The 20,996-nt window shown below is 33.9% G+C and overlaps 2 protein-coding genes, 1 long non-coding RNA gene and 1 other non-coding gene across 9 annotated transcripts; 2 read left to right on the forward strand and 2 right to left on the reverse strand.

The window, feature by feature from the left end:
- Positions 1-751: 751 nt before the first annotated feature.
- On the forward strand, positions 752-18,728 carry LOC108817897 (uncharacterized). Of its 6 annotated transcripts, none has more exons than XR_008936447.1 (8): positions 752-1,068; positions 1,161-1,276; positions 2,839-2,924; positions 3,390-3,517; positions 3,706-3,936; positions 11,161-11,242; positions 14,771-14,856; positions 18,557-18,728. It is a non-coding gene; the product is annotated as an uncharacterized LOC108817897 (long non-coding RNA). The 6 variants fall into 6 exon arrangements; XR_008936449.1 differs by having other exon boundaries at positions 2,868-2,924; XR_008936450.1 differs by having other exon boundaries at positions 753-1,068; positions 3,839-3,936.
- Positions 15,109-18,561, reverse strand: LOC108815499 (replication protein A 70 kDa DNA-binding subunit C-like). Its single transcript, XM_018588080.2, has 11 exons — positions 17,503-18,561; positions 17,147-17,414; positions 16,951-17,047; positions 16,738-16,862; positions 16,540-16,624; positions 16,316-16,451; positions 16,037-16,233; positions 15,822-15,945; positions 15,554-15,730; positions 15,407-15,460; positions 15,109-15,303 (listed from the first exon to the last, which is right to left on the reverse strand). Exons 1-11 carry the CDS (start codon positions 17,638-17,640, stop codon positions 15,136-15,138), a joined length of 1,569 nt encoding a protein of 522 aa, XP_018443582.1. The 5' UTR covers positions 17,641-18,561; the 3' UTR covers positions 15,109-15,135.
- Positions 18,726-20,024, reverse strand: LOC108815497 (ADP-ribosylation factor 1). Its single transcript, XM_056991377.1, is given in 7 exon segments — positions 18,726-18,825; positions 19,265-19,315; positions 19,317-19,337; positions 19,417-19,535; positions 19,655-19,711; positions 19,714-19,818; positions 19,986-20,024. Coding segments are annotated over 7 exon segments (492 nt in total).
- TRNAF-GAA (transfer RNA phenylalanine (anticodon GAA)) lies at positions 19,903-19,975 on the forward strand. Its single transcript has one exon. It is a non-coding gene; the product is annotated as a tRNA-Phe (tRNA).
- Positions 20,025-20,996: the final 972 nt, after the last annotated feature.

Consider the following 20,996-nt stretch of genomic DNA (forward strand, 5'->3'; position numbering starts at 1 on the left):
GGCAAGTATATAGGAACTATTTATGTATATGACTTATATTATAATATTGATCTGGCAGAAATACAAATATATAGTTTTTAGGTAAGATATAATTAATGTTCTTACTTAAATATAGTAATGGCACAAGTTATTTAAACATCGATGGTCATACTAATATTTTTAGGGTTTATATAGTTTATTGTTAAATTTTAATGGTTTAGGTTTGTCTAATTGGGAATTTTTGCTTCCAACATTATTGTAATTATAGTATAGGGTTTATCTATCTACTAGGTAGAGACCCGCGCCTTGCGCGGGGTGAAATCATGTTGCAAAATTTTAATTGATAATTGTTCTAATGGTTTTAGATTGTAGTTTTCAGTTTTTTAATTTCGGTTTTCATTGTATTTTGTTCTGAAATTTTAAATTTTTATTTTTCAACCAATTCTGAGAATGTCAAAAATAAATAAAAATAGACATCCCCCGAATAGTTAACATTAATATATTTTTGTTTGCTTATATTATATTAATGCATAAATATAGATAATTCGCCGAAAAAATGACATAAAAACGTGAGCTTAAGGAAGGAAAAATAAAACTACTACAGTAACTTCTACAAAGGAAAGTTACGATGGGCTCACAATTATATTTTTTGGGTTGAACTCTCTCTTTGGTTAAATGTTATTGAGTTAGAACGAAGGAGCCCAATTTTACCTAAACGAATTGGGCTGAAAATACGACTCGTCATATCTTTTTTTTTTTGGTTTTCGTGCAATCTTCTTCTCTCCTTTCCTGAAATCGAAAAGGGGTTAGGTTAAAATCAAAGCATTTTTCCTTCCACCGATTTTCAGTTAAAACTTTTACCAATTATCTCCATTAGATTATTTCTCTTCCTTAATTCAAATAGTTATTTCTCAGATCAGAGATCTTCTTTCCGAGAGACTGATGAAATTAGTTCAGATTTGCAATCGCGAAGTCCGGCTTCATCCCGAAGGGGTCCGTATCGATTCCATCTCGCATTATCTTCTTAAGACTGTCTTCTGCGCTTGCTACTCAATCGTCTCCTATATCTCTTTGTTGAGAGGGCTTTTGGTATTCCTATTTTACTTATGTGTTACAATCACTAACTTACTTTCTTATAGTTTTCTAAGTGTTTGGTCTTGTTTCTATTGTCTGAAACGTAGATAAAAGTTGGATAACCTCAGAGAAGTATATACGACGAATACTCTTCTACTCAGAATACATTGGCCACGAATTATAATTACCATTGCTACCTTTCATGGGCTAATGATTATTACAGGTAAATGTTTCTAATGCATATTATACTTTTATAGATTTGTTTAGTATATAAACTATGTTGAAGTATATAAACTATATTGAAATTATAAGAAAATATACAGTAACAGAAAAAAAATATTAGAACAAAAACTGGTCAGGTTAACAGAGTACTTGAAAAAGAGATGATTCAAATTATCCATAAATTTAGTTCGACAATGTAATATTAAAAAAAACTTAACCAAAAACATTAAAGATCCAAAACAAAAGCCCTGAAATGAAAAATAAAATGAAAGTAGAGTAAGATAAGCCTCTGCTCTGAAAAGCCTTCGATAGAAGTCTCAGCCATTTGCAAAATCCTCCTTATTAGACTTATCTTCTCAATTAACCTCAATCAACCTCAAACTCCTAAATTTGGGATCCTGAATTCAACATAATAATACATTAAGACATATATTGTAAATGATATATTAGATAGCTAATCACAGTATTCAATTAAGAAGACACATATATGGTTAAATGGTACCTCATTCTGAAAGCTTGAATTTCTGGAATTTGGGGTTCAAACAACATTCTCGATAGCCCTTCGTTGGTCACATTATTTAAAGTCCCTAAACATAACATACATAGAATTTTATTTCAAATAACTACACAGTACATATAAAAATCAATTTTAAAAAGATTTGATAGATACCTTCTCCCCATTGAATACGCCAAAACTTCAAAACACATAGCACAACGGTATCAACAGTAGAGTTCCAGTAATTATATAACTGTAAGGCTATATTTCCGTTGGCAACACAGTTTATTTGATCAAGCCTATCATTATGTTGAAATTAGATCACAGGATACCTCAATATATATATATATATATATTGTTGTAAAAAAATATAATCAGTTCTAAAGTTATAAAATATCCGAACCCGATGTCAATCAAAGAAAATTGTATTCTATGGTTCAGCCCACCAGGAATACCATCAATCATTTCTTCTTCGTATATCTCTAATTCACCTACCCCGACCAGAGCTCCATACAAATCTGAACATCAAACAAAATTAACAAATAAGTAAACTAAAATTCTGCATAGTTTCGATCTAATAAGAGAGTCAAATAATCTCTGGGCAGAAAATAAGATCTCATACCTACAGAGTACTTAGGATGGTAAAGACCACGATTGAGATTGTGAAAATTTGCAAAACAATAATAGTTGCAATAGGGAAGTGGTTGAATCTTCGTAATAACCGAAGACATTGTCATAACAATGTTGTATCGGTTCTTGGTAAGCCTTTTCAAACTTGAAGCATGAATTACTTTAAAATTCTGGATTTCAAAGCAATCACCTTCATCCATATTGATCAAATTTGAAGCTTCCAACTCTTCATACAAAGTTGCTTCTATTGTAGATCCCTAAATTTAAAAACATAACAAATGTCAATAAAAAAAGAAGTAAGATAACACATAAAAACATTAACTTGATATATAAGAAATCAGAATAGAAATTTCCATAGTTCCTACTTTCTGATCACCGAAAACCATGGTGGATTTCATTAGCATTGTCTCAGTTATTGTACACCATTTGGTTAACAGTGTAACACGGACTGCAAACTTATTTGTAGAGGCATGCAAGTCATCCAAGAAGGAATGAACAGCCATCGCAGACAACAGATACAGAGGTATAAGAGAAAATGTTTTTATTTTCTTGGAGGAATGCATCTCTTTATTATATATAGGGATCATATAGAAACTATTAATGTCAACCTAATTTGATGATTACACGGTTGCAATCTTCCGCAAGGCAATATATTACTATCAATATTGATACTTATATAGAATATTTCTTCGATTTTGTTCATACTTAATTTTGTCAGGAATATGGTAAATTTCGGTATATGAAGTTAATATATTAATCTTAAAGATCTTGTAATTATATCGAGTTATAACATACTTGCTCATTACAGACAATAGCAATCAATATAGGATCTTGCATACTACAATGAAATAAATAAAGGGAGAATAAAATATTTCCACTCATTCTCATCAAAAATTGTCTTTCCATTTAGAATAAATATCATATATGTTTTCCTTCGTTTGTTATATATTGCTGTCGATTATAACTGGTTTTCCTTTAATGTTCACAGATTTTTCGTATAATGCATATTTGGAAATTATTTGTTTCCAGAAATAATGGAGGGCAACGCTGATCCCATGAGATATTCCAGAAATTGGTCGACATAGCTATAAAAAAATCTATCAAACTACCAAAAATGTAAGTTGCTACATCTCTTAGAACTTTATATTATCATCTAAATATCCTCCATTATGTAATACAACCTATATTTGGTGTAAATATGTAAATGGTTCTGATGACAAATATAATTCTAATCATCAGAAGTTGATATAAAAATTTATCAATAATTATAGTATGTAACAAAAGTTTGAACATTATTATTCCAGATAATGCAATTGACTCCAATCTCTACAAAAGATAAGTATTTACGTTTTTGTACTATATGTTGTTTTAATACTAAAGTTCTCTGACGGTAAATTATACATTTAGTTGGCTTACGGTTTTTTTTTATAATGATAGGTACTTTGTTTAAAAGACGACAACGTATTACTTAACAGCAATGGCGGGAATTAGGAAGCTCTTGTTCAACGACGGTCAAATTCTTCCAAAGGGAACAGGTCAGTTTTAAAGTATATCATTAAAAAAATAGATATATTAAGAAATTACTGCAAACATAGAAGTATTTTACCTGTTCTAAGAACATAATTATTAAAATCTTGAAGCAAATATAAAAATTGTTAAGTAATCTGTGTATTGCGATTCATGCTTTTAGTGCTGCTTGATGTCACATTCTCGCCAATTTCTGTTACAAAAAAATAGTAATCTGAATATTAAGTAATAGTTTAAAAGCACGAATAAGTAGTCATCAAATTTTACAACCTCTAATAGAAAATAGTTTGTGGAATCACTTTAATTAAAACTTAGGTGACGAAGTTCTTACCCTGAAACATCTCTTCAATTATTTCGTTCTCTCTTCTAATCTGCAGTCACATATAAAATAAAACAATTATTAGTAGTTTAAAATGGAACGCACAAAACTATTATAAGATTTTTCATCTCTTATGAAGAAAAGCGATTACCTTCATCGCAATTTTCAAAGAGATTTTGGAAAACCTCTTTGAATACCACATTCATTGTTGAAACTTGGGATTTTCCATCTTTGTCAGTAACCAGAATCTTCAATCCCTTCCTCGACTTGACCCTAGACACGGCGACATACAATTGTCCATGAGAGAAAACGGGTCTAGGTAAATACAGCCCAACATTAGCTAGTGTTTGACCCTGGCTCTTATTGATAGTCATAGCAAATGCAACTTTCAAAGGAAATTGCCGGCGCCTCATTTTGAAAGGAAGCTTGGAGTCTGAAGGCTCAATTAGAATACGGTGTAAAAACACAGTCTCACCAACTCGAGTTCCAGTAATTACTTTGGCTCCTATCAGATGATCCGCCAGTTGAGTGATTTGTAGCCTTGTCCCATTACATAAACCTTCGTTCGGATCCAAATTTCTTAATATCATAACCGGTGTACCAATCTTAAGCCTTAGCGCATGATTAGGTAGTCCCGATGTTTTGATACTATTTAGAAACTCTGGAGAGAATACTGAGTCATCTTTAGACTTCTTATCAGTAGGATCAATACTATCAGAGCTCAAATAAATCCTCTCTTCACCTAATATAAAAAAAAACAAATTATCAAAGACACGTTATAACCAGAATCAAAGATGCCACATAAAAATTATTCCTTGACACCAACAAAATTAAGTACCTGTTAGGCGATCAAGCATATAGTTGTTAATAACGTCAACATTTTCGTTGGTAGGACACAATATAGCTCTTTCCTGGAAGAATAATGGATCCTTCGAATCTTTGAACGTGTTGCCATAAACTTCTGATACTATGCTTTCAATAGGATCTTCGCAGTTTGTTACCAGTAGATCTTTGGGAATATCAATAATAGTTTCTCCAGTATTAGGCTCATTAATCTTTCCATCACCTAACTGCAGTATCCACTCTGAAAATTCTTTTATCTCTTCAGCTTCTCGACAATCAGGTTCTGAAAAGAGCCTCATGTTCTTTGTCAGTTGTAACACCTTGCAATGCTTCCATATATATGATTTGTTGATGGAGGCCATAACAATATCAGCTCTATTCCCTTGCGGTATGACTGGTAGTATTTGTCGGAAATCGCCACCGAAAACAACCACTTTTCCACCAAAAAGTCTTTCATCAGTAGTCTTCATAATATCACATAAAGTACGATCAAGAGCTTGAAAGCAATACTTGCTCATCATAGGTGCCTCATCCCAAATAATCAGAGAAGCCCTGGCTGCTAATTGGGCCCGATGGCTTCCAGGTTCTATAGTGCAAGTAGAGAACTCATCTGGATTAATTGGAATTCCAAACCTGGAATGAGCGGTCCTCCCACCTGGCAGCAATAACGATGCAATACCGCTAGATGCGACATTAAGAACAACATCACCCTTTGATCTGATTGCAGCTGAAAGAATATTCCATAGAAATGTTTTTCCTGTTCCTCCAAATCCATAGACAAAAAAAACTCCACCTTTACCACTTTGGACAGCTCCTAAAATCTCATCATAAACAGATCGTTGCTCAGCAGTCAACTGTGTAATCCACTTATCATGATTAGCTCGTAGTTCTTCTCTTGGGTAATTGAGTTCTTCTTGTAAAAGCATGTTGTCTGCTGCAGAGTCATCGATATATACTGGTTGAGGCAGGGACTTCCAGTTAGTCAATGAACTATTCTTCGAACGCAAGATATTTTCAATTAATACTAACGTTGCGTTAAGAATTTCTTCTTCACCCATTATAAGATCTGAAATACACAGAGCAAAAATACATTAAAATACTATATTAATTTAGATTGTGACGATGCTTAAATATTGATTACATAAACTAACCAGGATATCGACGCTTCTTCCGCTCGTTATATAAGATGTCTTCTGATAATAAATCTTTTGTAGCATCCCACACTGTTCTTGGCTTAGATAAACATCCAGATAACAACATCTTGACAAATAAATGACGCACATACCCGCTGGAAGCCCAAAACGCACATTCTTTTAGTGCTTCTATATACTCTTTGTCATCATCTAACAAACCAAGTGCGTAACATGCATCCTCATAGCTATCAAGAACAATCCCGTTAACTGTCTTTATATCATCATAGGACCTTGGACCCTTTATCTTATTAAGCAAGACCCTCAGAAAATATAGTGGTCCAGAATTTGGAGAAACGGGGGCCAACCTTCCAATTGCAAATCCTTTCTTCCTTGGATTCCAAACCTTCTCCTTACTATCATATACAAATTTGGTTGGCAGTTCTGCATAGGTCAATTCTCTGGCTTCTGGGTACCTTTTACAACAATCAAACCAAGCCAAGAACATAGTTTTTGCAAGTTGTGCTCTACCCAAAACACTATCCACAGTATCACCCTCTTTAAAAACTACAGGTTGTTCTCCCTCTAGATGAAACGTAAGGTACTCAACTGGTGTAGAACGGTATTGAGTTGGATACCCTAGAATCCTCCATGTTGATTCGCAAGCTGATAGGTACCTAATTATATAAATAAAGTAACAAAAAGGCAAGCCTCTAATTAATCGTTCCAAAACTATTAACAGAGTATACAAATAAATAATATTTAACGAACCTTGCATCAAAGTACTTCTTAATTTCGTCAATAGTTGGTTCCACTCCCTCTGCATCTGCAACATTGCCTTCTGCGGCAACTGGGTGTCCTTCTGCAGCCGTACTGGTAGCAGACGTACTCTCTACAGATGCCTCAACATTAGCCTTCTGAGTAATCGTTCCTGTAACTCTGTCTTGGCCCTTGTTTATGTACTTAAATAAGTACTTAATAGATCTTGACTGATTACACCATTCGACATTAATATGTGCATTATACCCAAGTAACAGCTCCTTGTTGTAGGGAACCACGAAACGATTATCACACTGAATTCCTTTCTTCTCAACATAGGACCCATTGTCTCGTCTCCTATAAACAGGGTAGCCTTGAGAATCCACAGTGGTCTTCTCTACATGTTTTCTAGGAAAAAATTTGGTGCACTTCCCACCTTCCATACACGGGGAGTTTTTATTAACCTTCCCACATGGACCATGTATCATCATGTCTTTGACGACTTCGTATAACCTTGGTTCTTCAGCTTTATCAGGAATTTCAGCAGATATGATCCTATCAATATCATCAGCATTTGGAAGTTTGTGCTTGGCGTCCATGAATAATAAAATATGAGCGTGTGGGAGTCCTCTTTTCTGGAACTCAATAGTATAAATTGCTGCAACCACAGAAAAAAAAAATCAGACTCATAGATTACCAAAATATTATTATAACAATTGTAGAAAAGTAAAACTAACACGTATATTAAACTACAATTATGTTAAAAAAAAGTCAAAACTCGTGAATAAATATTCTCACGTACCAGACACTGTCTTCCCAAGCAAACGTTTTTTTGTCAGATCGTCCATCATGCTATCCAGCTTAATTTTAAAAAGTCTACAACACAACTCTGGACGGTCCTCAGATTTAAGGTTGTACCTCTCAAAATATCTCGTCAGTTCGGGCCATTTAGGATTACATGTGAATGTAATGAAGAGATCTGGAAATCCGAAATATTTGCATATAGACATTGCATCCAAATACATCTTATGCATGTACCTTGGACCACCCGTGAATGATGACGGAATAATGATTCGGTTACCTTCAATGGCCACAGTAGATTTCCCATCATTTGCAGCAGCCACAAACTTGCTAAACTTCAACGTCCTTAAGTTCGACTGGTTTTTCCGGATATACCTAAGACGATGGCTTTCGATCATAGTATAAGCATCCACCAGAAATTGTTGGAGTAAACGGCGAGAAAGTAGAAGGACCTGAGAACCGACTTCACGAACCATAATCCTATAAGCAAAAAACTCCCGCATACTTATATTAGGTTTTTTGTTTCTGTTGAGACCAGTGAAACCATTCTTGATTCCTAGCCGATAGCCATCCTCTCCATAAGGAAATATGAGTGGATATTGAAGTGGAAGATAGCAAGGATGCAGCTCACTAATCCTTTTCAGCTTTCCGGAATTCTTCTCCAGAATAATATCACGTTTGTCCATATTTTCCTGAAAATCCCCAATCACTAATGCAGCAACTTCAGAAGAAGCAGGTAGATTGTAAACACGACCATCTTTAACTCGAGTGTAGATTAGTTTGAGAGACAACTCTTGACGTTCTGTTTCATCATTAAATCTGTCCATAGCACTCCTGAACGTCTTCACGTGTACATTTGAGGCCCTTAGCATGTTCATTAGCGCCTCAACCAAATCTTCTCTTATCTTGCTCTTCTGAGAATCCCCACTGAACAGATTTCAATTAAGAGATTATTAACAACGTGAATGATAAATATTCAAAACCCTGATTATTAAAGTATCGAAAGAAAGGCTTGGCACAAGTTTGGTCTAACGTACCTCAAAGCAGCAATCCGATTTCGAACTTCGTTTTCTGTATCATGAATATATAACTGGGAGAACTTAGCAGACTCATTGGGTTTAGGCTTCACACTACCAATCAAATGGAAATTCTCCCCATGAAGTTTAAAAACCTTAGGACCTTTTCCCACATTGACTGAATTATCAATTTTACCTCCAAGAGATGTAAAGGAAAACATCATGTTTAGAGGTCTAATATTTTGTTGGTAATGCCTACTGATGGGATCATCCTTTGTTAGCAGACCCATTAAAAATTCTGGTGGTTCTTGCAGTAGAGGAAGCTTAATTTTTCCTCGCATACAACACATGGTAAAAACAGGGATACTTGCATGCCTACTCTTACTCACGCGTTCATTATACCAAAAAAGAGCCTGGCATTTTGGACACTTATAAGTTAGATCACCATCATCTTTGTAATCTACAAAACAAAATATCGACAACAACATAAAGCTTAGAGATTTTCCGGAAAACATAATATGGTAATCTCTGCAATAAATATGAATAGTGTACGGGTCTACGTTCATTGTACCTGTCTCTCCTTTACTGTTTGCTGAAACTCCAGGTCTCGAGTCGGCTGAGTTCGCCCCAATTTTTTCCTTTGCACGACCTAAAATCCCTGTTTGATAAATATATCCCCCTTAGTTTATCAGTTAGGTGATATCAATAACAAACATAGTAGCAGACGTCAACAATGATAAGATAGACATATTGTGTTCCGTTTTGATTGGGAAGCAGAAAATAGTGGAAAAGCTCAGTACACGTACCTTTTTCTTTAGTATGTTTATTGCATCCTATAGATAGGGTTGTAGATTTTGCCGGAATTTGTGAGGCCAGACGACTTAACATCTCCGAAAAAGCTTTTTCAGCTTTTGACAAACGTTCAAATTTTTTCTGCGCTTCCCGTTTAGTTACTTCTGAGTTGAAGTCCTCACTTGAATCTGAATCAGAAAGACCCTCTCCACCGTCTAAACTCGAACAATCCCACAAATCGTCACAGCTATCTGAAAGCAGGAAAAATATAGTATTTATAATGATATCTCTATAAGCTTTTGTGAGTCGTCTATAATAAAAAAAATCACGCTTCAGATACTCTTAAAAAATGAAACTGTAACCTTCTGAATCAGAGTCCACTGTTATAGCTGTAGATGTGACCGATGAGTTTATAATATTAGTAGCTCTGTCAGACTTCAGACGATTGTTGCTTTGTTTGACATTAGGCTGAAATGTGACTTGAGAATCACAGTAGGTGGCCTGTGATATGGTGTTTTCTGTGGAGACAATTTTTATAGGCATCCCAGCAGTGCATTCTTCTAATTGCGTGGTTTTTATATTACTGGCCGTACTTCCCACCACATCCTTCTTCAAGCATCTCCTCTTACTTCTGCCTGAAAGAGGTAGTGTGGCTCCTAAAGACTGGACGTTCACACCATCTTGTTGAGTAACCTCTCCTTCACCTAAATCCGTCAATTTTCGTTTCTGAAGCAGTTTGAGACGCCTTGCTGTCCTCGCATCTTTTGTTACATCATAACTCGAATTTGTTATGTCACATAAAGCATTAGGGACACCATCTCCGTTTATGCTAATCTCTGCTGGCATATATAATTGCAATCAAAATCAATAATATCACAACTAAACACAAACTGTCATGGATGTTATGTAACAGAATACCTTGTTTTCTTCTCTTTGCGGTAGTAGTTAAATCGGCATTTTCGCATCTTTTCTTGTTAGTATTTTTCTTCATACTGAGATTCGTGACTTCAGTTCATCAGAGGTTAAAGGTTCAGTGTCTGATATTGAACATTTTCCATTGATTAGAATAATTGTGTCTGTTTTTAATAATTTAGTATATTGTAATATGTTCTTCCGGAAACCAAAGTTCAATGAGTAGTGTCTATTATGGAAAGTGTATCAATTTGCAACGATTCTTTCAAACTCAATTTATTATTCAGCAATGATAAATTGCGGAAATTATTGACATCCTCATTATCAAGTAACTTGATTAGTGCATTAATTTAAACTATACTGAAGTCACAAAATTTAATGTCGTATGATTCTCTTATTTTTGATTCAGAAACTTGCCTCATGTTTCGGTTGCATACTCTGTTTATTTGATTTCTTTGGCCTTTACGTAATTATTTGTTAGCATTTCTGGTTTCTATATATGTAATCCACTACTATATTGTCAATTTAGTCACATAATGCAAAATTTTAAGGTTTCTTCTCATCAATGAAAAAGGATTATACATGTCAGTGCCTTACAATATTCATTTGAATTGCCAGACACTCAAATTTTCTTGAATCTAACCAAATCTTTTCATACAGATTAATGTTAACCGTAGAGGTCAAGAAGGAGAAGAATATACTTGCTGCAGGAATTTGAGACCTAAGAAGAGCTTTACTACAGGTAAAACTTAACTTCTCTGTATACCAATCTAATCCCTTTCGTAAAGACTAAATATTCATGGTCAAACTAAAGTAAATAAAAGTAGACATTAGACATATGCAAACACGTAGAGGCTTTATATTAGCATATAACAACGACAAAGGTAAAATTTTTGGAAAATAAAACAAACCAGCAACTAATAGAAAGTAAATTCAGAGAAAATCCCAAATTTAACGCAAAAAAAAATATAAATTGAAGCCTCTACTCAAACAGGTATTCAATATTCTTTCTCAGCCACTTTTCTCATTCTTCTCCTTCTTCACTCTGTTAGTACATGCAGAAGTTGGTTGAAAATTCTGGTCAAAAGCATCCTCCAAGTTAATGACTGGTGGTCTAGTCCTCTTGGCTGGTGTCATCTCATTAGATTCACCCTGCTGGGATGATCCGTCATGTATCATTAGGGACCCCTTCACGCAAAAAAGTTACTCAAGTGTCAGCATCAATTGAAACACCATGAACATATAAGATAAAGAGCAAATAAATCATTCAATATTCTTACCTCAGGTGCATCAGACAAAGCAGAAAATGTCCCTCCAAATGTGCTCTGACTTTCCTATCGAACCATCAATAAAAATAATTAAACAAACTAATAAGGTTGAACGCAATATAATACAAAAATATATAAATTAAAACTACTACCATTGGTGATGCTATAGCGTCGAAATCATTAATCAGTCTTGTGTTCGTCATGATCTTCAGAACTTTGAAAGTAGGATGCTTATATAAATAATTCTCTCTTTCAATAGCAATCTTGAATAGGAAAGTTTTTCCAACCAAATCGTTAAGAATAGGTGGTAACACATCAGGATCCTGGATCTTTAATACGAAAACTACATTTAGTAAGTAGTAAATAAATTAACTTCTACAAAAACTATATATGTCTACTTATAAAAAAACAATACCTCATCAGTAACAGGACCAGTTAGCTCAATGCATGGTTTGTGTAGAAGTTGCAGTGCCAGGTTATCAAACAACAAAAACTTGGTGTTATTTGTACTGTCAAGTACCACCAAATGTAACTTATACCTATGTATATATATGAAAATCGTTATGATACACACAAAGTACGTATATATAATGATAAATAATAAAATTCAGTCTCTGATACCTAGGCAGCAGTTGAGGATTGTTGTTTTTGCACTTAAGGCAAACGTAATTGTGACCACCAACATTGAATTCGTCTCCATCTTCAATGTCAGTTGGCACTGTCAATACCTTCTTTGCACACACCTTACAACTTAAGTAGTACCAACCCATATCAGAATCAATGGCTGCAATCGAAGCCATTACAATGCACTTCTCCACCTACACAATTGAGATAATATAAGTATAGGGTATTCACGTTTCTCATCTATTAATTTAGTTGTAAACACAAAATACCTGTTTGGATTCCAAAACCTCGGCAATAGTTTTCCTAGGGGTGTGAAAAAAGAAGTCATCCTTTTCCTTAACACCAGGAACGACAGCAGTTGACTTAGAGTCAACAATGGCTAATGCCAAATCATCTTTTGGTAGCCTGCAGATAAAAAAATGTCAATTTCTGTACAAACTATATTTTATAATGTTAAATGATTGAGGTCTCAAAATTGTTTATAAAACAGAAACTCACAAACTCATGAATGCTTGGACCTCGTCCATAATTGGATTGAAGGCAACATTTGAGACATTGTAGGCGTTGGAGATACTACGAACATCTAAACAACCATTAAGCACTATATTAATAAATGAATCTATAAAAAAATAGTTATATGTATAACGTTATTAGTAGTTACGCATGAACACAAAGACACAAATTTATGATAATTACCTTTCCAAACTTTTATCTTCCCATAACGCAAAACACAAACAATGGACTGCTCACTACGCAACTGAATTGCATTGCTAACATCCTCAGCAAACTTCCCCCATAAAACCAGAGGAAGACGTTCATCTCTACAATAAACAGAAAAACAAATAAACTACTGATTAGTCCACCATACGTAACATATATAATGTAAAGTTTGGAAAGTATTCAAAATTACTCTTCATTGCGTAGTTCAACGGAGATCTTCTGTGTGTCTTTTCCATTAACAGACACAATTTCAGTTTGGCTAACTTCAACAATCTGGCCGATGACATCTACAAAATAGAAAGAGACCCATAACTGATGTTTCATGTAGAGGCCACTAAACGTTTTAAACAAAAAAATTCATTGAAAGTTGAAATAAATTACCAACTAAGTAATCATCATCGAGTCGACCATTGAGAACATCACGAAAGTTAACAGGATCAAACCCATTTAAGTTCACAGGCAACTCTTCACAAATCCGTACACGTGTGGTTGGAAGAAAAACAATCTTAAACGGATGTCTGGTGGTTCGATAAGAACCAGATGAAGTGGTGACCGTGAAATTGATTAAAACTTTCGTCTCACCCTCCTGCAGCAAACTATCAAATTTTCCCACCAGTTCTCGTTTCACAGTTCCAGCAATCTTGTCTCCCTAGATCAAAAATAATGAGGATAAAAACATGCTTAGAGGTTTGTAGAGAGTAAATAAATAGAATACAATATATTCATTGTAAATGCACTTACTCTAGCATCGAGGAAAACCATTTCGATGGTCTCACCACCCGCAGCGGAATACTGTTTCCAAAGGCGGATAATTCTGACTTGCACCTTCCACATGTTCTTGAAAGGTTTTAATTCTGATATAGTATTCATCGCAGACATAGAGAATGAGTGGATCGACCAATTTTTAGGTTTGAAAGTGTGTGTCTAAATGGAGGAGTTAGTATTGCTTATATAACATTTACTATGTATTAATTGTAGAATCAATTATGTGAAACAAAATCTCCGTCATTGGAAAGAGTCATTTATTTCAGAGGTTCAAATTTTAGAATTGTTAATCAATCTAAGATCTATAGAAAATCCACTGATACGTTTCACATTCAATACAAAATCTTGGGGAACACGTATGATTGTATTTGATATGGTAATAAATATTAAATGGCAAAATTTTATCTTGTGACCCACGTTGATATTTCCGCTCTAATTCAGCGCAACCACACCATATCAAATCATTTATTCAGCCTGTTACTTAACATATTTTCACAGGCGTTTATTTTGAATTAAATTGGGTATATTTATATGTAAATGATTGTTATCAAATTAGGTTATAATATATTACATATAAGACGCATTGCCATCTTTGTGTGTCAAAGTATTAAAATATGCATATGAATTTTTTATGGTCAATTCGTCAATCTGTAGGTTACTCCGATCATCTGGTTCTTCTGATTCTTCATTCTTAATTCAATTATATACTATGGTGGTTCCAATTTATCATTCATTATCAAAATAAATGATGATCAGTTAAAAATAATTATATTTAAATATAGCTTCTAAAATGTAATATACTGCAAGCATTATATTACATTACATCAACGATATTCATGCATATGTAATGATCCTGAAAATAGTGTTAATTTTAACCAGTTGTTTTCATACAGATTTATTCAGTTCAAGAAAGATGTCAGAAGCAATGAACGCAATTGTTGCAGATGAAGCTGACTGAACACTATCATGTTCCTTCCAGGTAAAACATGTGAACTTTGTAGACTAATCTCAATTTATAGGATAGGTTTAATAAGCTGCAATGAGGAACGTGAATAAAACTAAAAGATTAGGACATTAGTAAAAACGTAGAGGCTTTATATTATCATATAAAAACAAAAAATGTCAAACTTTTGGAAAATAAAACATAGCAGCAACTAATGCAAAAAGAAACCATCGTAACAAACAAAACCCAAATTGAATGCAAAACCATAATATAAAAAGAAAAGCCTCTACTCAAACAGGTCTTCTATAGTCCATCTCAGCCACTCTTCTCCTTCTTGACTCTGATAGTACACGCAGACCTTGTAACAGAATTCTGATCAAAAGCATCCTCCAAGTTAACGACTGGTGGTCTAGACCTCTTGGCTGGTGTCATCTCATTAGACTCAGTCAGCTGGGATGATCCGCCATGTAATATCAGGGACGCCTTCACCCAAAAATTTATAGCCAAGTGTCAGCATTATTTTTAATATAAATACCAAATTTACATAATAGATCTTTGTATCCCGTATATTATTCCAAGAAACAACCTCAGGTGCATCAGACAAAGCAGAAAATGTCCCTCCAGATGTGCTCTGACTTTCCTGTAGAAAGTACAAAAATAAAAAGACTACAAAATTAATACAGATAGACATAATATAATAGAAATCCATATTTATATTATTAAAAACACCAACCGTTGGGGATCCAATGGCGTCGAACTCATTAATCAAGCCTATGTTTGTCATGATCTTCAGGACTTTGAAAGTGGGATTCTTATATAAATAATTCTCTCTTTCAATACCAATCTTGAATAAGAATGTTTTCCCAACCAAATCATTAAGAATAGGTGGAAACACATCAGGATCCTGGATCTTTTACACAACACAAACCATGTCAGAATCAGTAGTTAATATAATCACATTTACCTCGATAGTACAAAAATGAGCAACTGAAACACAATACCTCATCAGTAACAGGACCAGTAAGCTCAATACATGGTTTGTGTAGAAGTTGCATTGCAAGATTATCAAACAACAGAAACTTGGTGTTATTTGTACTATCAAGTACCACCAAATGCAACTTATACCTGTGTATATACATGAACACCGTTAACATACGTTTCTGGTATATATTATAGAAGATTTATGAAGATACTACTTAAAAGATTAAATAATTACCTAGGAAGCAGTGGAGGATTGTTCTTTTTGCACTTCAGGCAGTAGTAATTGTGACCGCCAACATCCACATCGTCTCCATCCTCCATCTCAATGGGCACTGTCAATACCTTCTTTGCACACACCTTACAACTTAAGTAGTACCAACCCATATCGGAATCAATGGCTCCAATTGAAGCCATTACAATGCACTTCTCCACCTATATATTAATGATAATATAAATACAGAGTATTCACGTTTGAAATTCATACATGATATATAGGAGAAACAGAAATAAATACCTGTTTGGATTCCAAAACCTGGGCAATAGTTTTCCTAGGAGTGTGAAAAAAGAAGTCATCCTTTTCCTTAATACCAGAAACGATAGCATTTGACTTAGAGTCAACAATGGCTAAAGCCAAATCATCTTTTGGTAGCCTAAAGATAAAAATGGAAAGTCAAATTAAACAATTCGAAATGATTTAAAATTATTACGAAATGTTAATTTTACAAATTAGAAACTCACAAACTCATGAATGCTTGGACCTCGTCCATAATTGGATTCAAGGCAACACTTGAGACATTGTAAGCGTTGGAGATGCTACGATTGTCTAAAAAAAACATTTATAAATATATTAAAATGGGTCTTAACACTATTGACAAACATCACGAAATTTTCTTAGGTTGGCTATAAGCAAGATATACAGACTGGATTTAGGATTACCTTTCCATTCTTTAATCTTGCCAAAACGCAAAACACAAACAATGGACTGCTCACTATGCAACTTAATTGCACTGCTAACATCCTCAGCAAACTTCCCCCATAGTACCAGTGGGAGACGTTCATCCCTACAAAATAATCAGTAACAATTAGTATAGGACCGAATATCATATGTAAAATATGGAGGTATTTACAATAAAAGTGTAGAAATCGTACTCCTCATTCCGTAGTTCAATCGAGATCTTCTGGGTGTCTTTTCCATTAACAGAAACAATTTCCATCTGCGCAACTTCAACAATCTGGCCAATCACATCTAATAAAAATAGAAACATATATATGATTACTTACTTCATATAGAGTCCCCTCTTTATAGTTAAACCAAAAAATTGTTTCTCTCTTCAGATAAACTTACCAACCAAGTAATCATCATCTAGACCACCACTGAGAACATCACGAAAGTTAACAGGATTCAAACCAGATAAGTTCATGGACAACTCCTCACAAATCCGCACACGTGTGGTTGGGAGAAAAACAATCTTGAAAGGATGTTTGGTGGTTCGGTAAGAACCAGATGAATTGGTGACCGTGAAATTAATCAAAACTTTTGTCTCACCCTCCTGCAACATCCGATCGAACTTCCCCACGAGTTCTCGTTTGACAGTTGCAGAAATCTTGTCGCCCTATACATATGCAAAAAGAATAAACAATAAGAACCATAGATAGATACGATAATAGTCCATAAACAGCCTCATTAGTAAAAGAACTTACTCTAACATCGAGGAGAACCATTTCGATTGTTTCACCACCCGCAGCGGAATATTGTTTCCAAAGGCGGATTATTTTGACTTGCACCTTCCACATGTTCTTGAAAGGCTTCAACTCAGAGATAGTATCCATAGCAGCCATAGAGAATTAGTTGATTTAGGGTTGAGAGTGTGTCTAAATGGACGACAAAGAATTGCTTATATAGGTATTAGAGATATTAATTGTAGAATCAAGTAAGGAAACGATATCTTAGGCACATATATAAAATTAATATTTGCTTGCACAGGATTTTGGAATTGTTTCAATCACGTATTTAAAGAAATCCACTGATACGTTTCACATTTAGTGATATAAGATCATTACATATATTTTTGTATTAGCAATGGTAATTATATATAAATTCATTTCCAAACTTGTGACCATCGTTGAATTATATGGTTAATGACCGCAATTATTTCAAAATGTTTCCTTAATTCAGGATATAATATAAATTCATCTCCAATCTTGCCACCCACGTTGTAACGTGAAGTTAATGACCGGAATCATTTCGAATTGTTTCCTTAATTCAGCCTATAACACATCAATTGACTTAAAAACAATATTTATAAATTTCAACATTCCTATATTAAAAAAAAAACGGAATACTAAATCAAAAAACCGGATACAGTCCTGGTTTTCCTAAACTGTAATTTTGATCAGTGTGTGTTCAAACATGCAAATTAGAGATTAGCAGTCCAATTTTTTTCAGAGCTTGGAACAGTCCTCTGCCGATGAATAATGAATAGAATATTTGATGTATAATCTGATTAAACTAAAAACATGGGAAACAGAACAAACTTTTAATGGATGGACAATAGCACAACCGTTTATGACGTCCACATGTAGGTTCCAAGAACATGTCTGTAGGTTATAAAATATCAAGAAACACTTATGATAAAACACGTATCTGTTTACTTCCACATGTTCTTGAAACTCTTATGATAAAACTCATACTTGTCAAACATGTATCTTAATGATTTTGATGTAATATAATGTTGTCCATGATTTGGTTTTTAAGGTGTAAGATCGTGACGATGATCTCTTTAGCGTTGAAACGTAACTGCCGACTTTGTTTTCAGTATACTTGGATCGTATGATGCTTTATATATTCACTAACTTTCATTTTGTAAATTATGTAAAAGTTAAACCATATATTACGACAGAAATGGTAATATAATGTTGGTCTTTTATGTGAGTGGCATGTAATGTAAATAGTCTAGTGAAGCAAGGATAATTAACATGGAGGGCTGAGAAGCATTGTGGAGCTGCCACGTCGTCATGGCATGCCTGTAATTATAGTACACTTTAAAGGTTACTCCTTTAAAATGTTTCTCTCTTAATAATAAGGAGGATGCTATTATTTATGAAGTGATTTTGCTGATTGTCACATTCTCCATGATTTTAGCTAATTTTGTTTATTTGTCATTATTAGTTTTTAACTTAAATTAAAATTATCAAAATAATCAAAATTAGCTAAAATTATAGGAATGTGACAAATAATCAAAATTAGCTAAAATTATGGAGAATATGACAAAAAATTAAAATTATCAAAATAATCAAAATTAGCTAAAATTATAGGAATATGACAAATAATCAAAATTAGCTAAAATTATAGAAAAATGTGACAAATCAGCAAAATCACTTCATAAATAATAGCATAGATAATAATAGTTTTTAATCAATCAAATATTATACTAAAAGATTTTGACAAGTTAGTTGTATGCACCTGTTTGCGATGTTGTTGGAGAGCCAATCAAGTCCCTCATAAAGCCCTTGGAGCACATGTGCTCTGTATGCACCTGTTCAAACCCAAACCATCAGTTCTTCTGGTTTACAAAGTGTCCAGTTCAGATTTTTTATTTATTTATTTGGCTTTACCTGTGTCGTTGACGGAGAGAGTAAAGCCCACGTTTGTCAGTTATCTCATCGGCGTTCAATGCGTTTGGAAGATCTTGCTTGTTAACAAAGAATACAAGTATAGCATCTCTCAACTCATCCTGCAACAATACTTAAAAAGGATACATAACAAGACAATGTCATCAAAAACTGAATACCACTTGTTTCTTGTTCATGTAAAGGAAAAACCGAAAGGTAGCTTTTGATTTTTGAGTTTTACTTGGTTCAGAATTCTGTGAAACTCGTCTCTAGCTTCCACAACATGATCACGGTCATTGGCTCATTGCTGTCCACTACAAAGATCAGCCTTTTCGTGTTCGGGAAGTAATACCTCCACAGTGGACGAACTGGACGAACAAGCGCCGAAAAGAAGAAAAAAATGTCCTATTGGAATTAGCAAAACATCATCCAACATAATGAGGCAGTTCTAGGAGTCAACACGACATAGTTACGTCACATTAACAAACTGCGGGGATAGCTCAGTTGGGAGAGCGTCAGACTGAAGATCTGAAGGTCGCGTGTTCGATCCACGCTCACCGCATATTTTTTACGATTTTTGGGTCCAAGTTAATGTCGAAAATCAAGTCCATTTGTAGAGCAAGAATTTTAATGATACGACTTTTGGGCTCTAAGTAAATTAACAATGTTAAAAGGTCATGTACCGAATCTGAGTCCGATCTGTAAAACCAAATCAAATCCGATCCGAAAAATAATATCAAAATTCGTATCGAAATTAGTTAAATATTCAGACAGGTTAAAAATTCTGGTATCTTTAGAGTATAATCGGAATCGAACTAGATCCGAAATAGACCAGAACCAAGTTCAAAGTAGAACCGGAACATATTTAATCCGAAATATTTCGGATATATGAATATATCTGAATCAGATTTCTACAGTTGAATATATTAGTTACTTTATAGTTAATGTTCAAAAATATCCAAAATGTATATGTATTTTAAGTTGTACAAAATATTTTATAATATATACAAATGTCAAAAGTAAATATCCAAAATGTATATGTATCCGTCCAAATTTTCAAATCAAACTAATTTTGTGTTAAATTTAAGTATTTTGACATACATTTTCTCAAATGTATATGTTATATATTATTCCTATTTTTAGATTTTGAAAAATTTAAAGTATAATAAATTTTAAAATTTAAAGTATAATGAATTTTAAAATTTAAAGTATAAGGCGGATAGCTTAGCATGTGGTGTGAGGCAACATACGTCGTTTACTGTCCATATGGATATAGAACACTCAATTTGATTTACAGAATCCACGTGAGTTGTCGACAAAAAAAAATATAAAAAAATAAAGTATAATGAATTTTAAAATTAAAAAATAATTTAAATGAATTATCTGAATCCGAACTGAACCTGTAAAGATTCGAACGAACTATTATCGAAACTTATAAATACCGAATAAGAATGAAAATTTTAACTCCAAAAACTTGAATAAAAATCCACCTGAATGGATACCGAGATAAAGATAGTAAATTAATATCTCAACAAGTTGCGATAATCCTAACAAAATTATGGCCGATGGGATCTAAACATTGC

The sequence above is a fragment of the Raphanus sativus genome, chromosome 7, assembly GCF_000801105.2.
Source record: "Raphanus sativus cultivar WK10039 chromosome 7, ASM80110v3, whole genome shotgun sequence".
Taxonomy (NCBI): domain Eukaryota; kingdom Viridiplantae; phylum Streptophyta; class Magnoliopsida; order Brassicales; family Brassicaceae; genus Raphanus; species Raphanus sativus.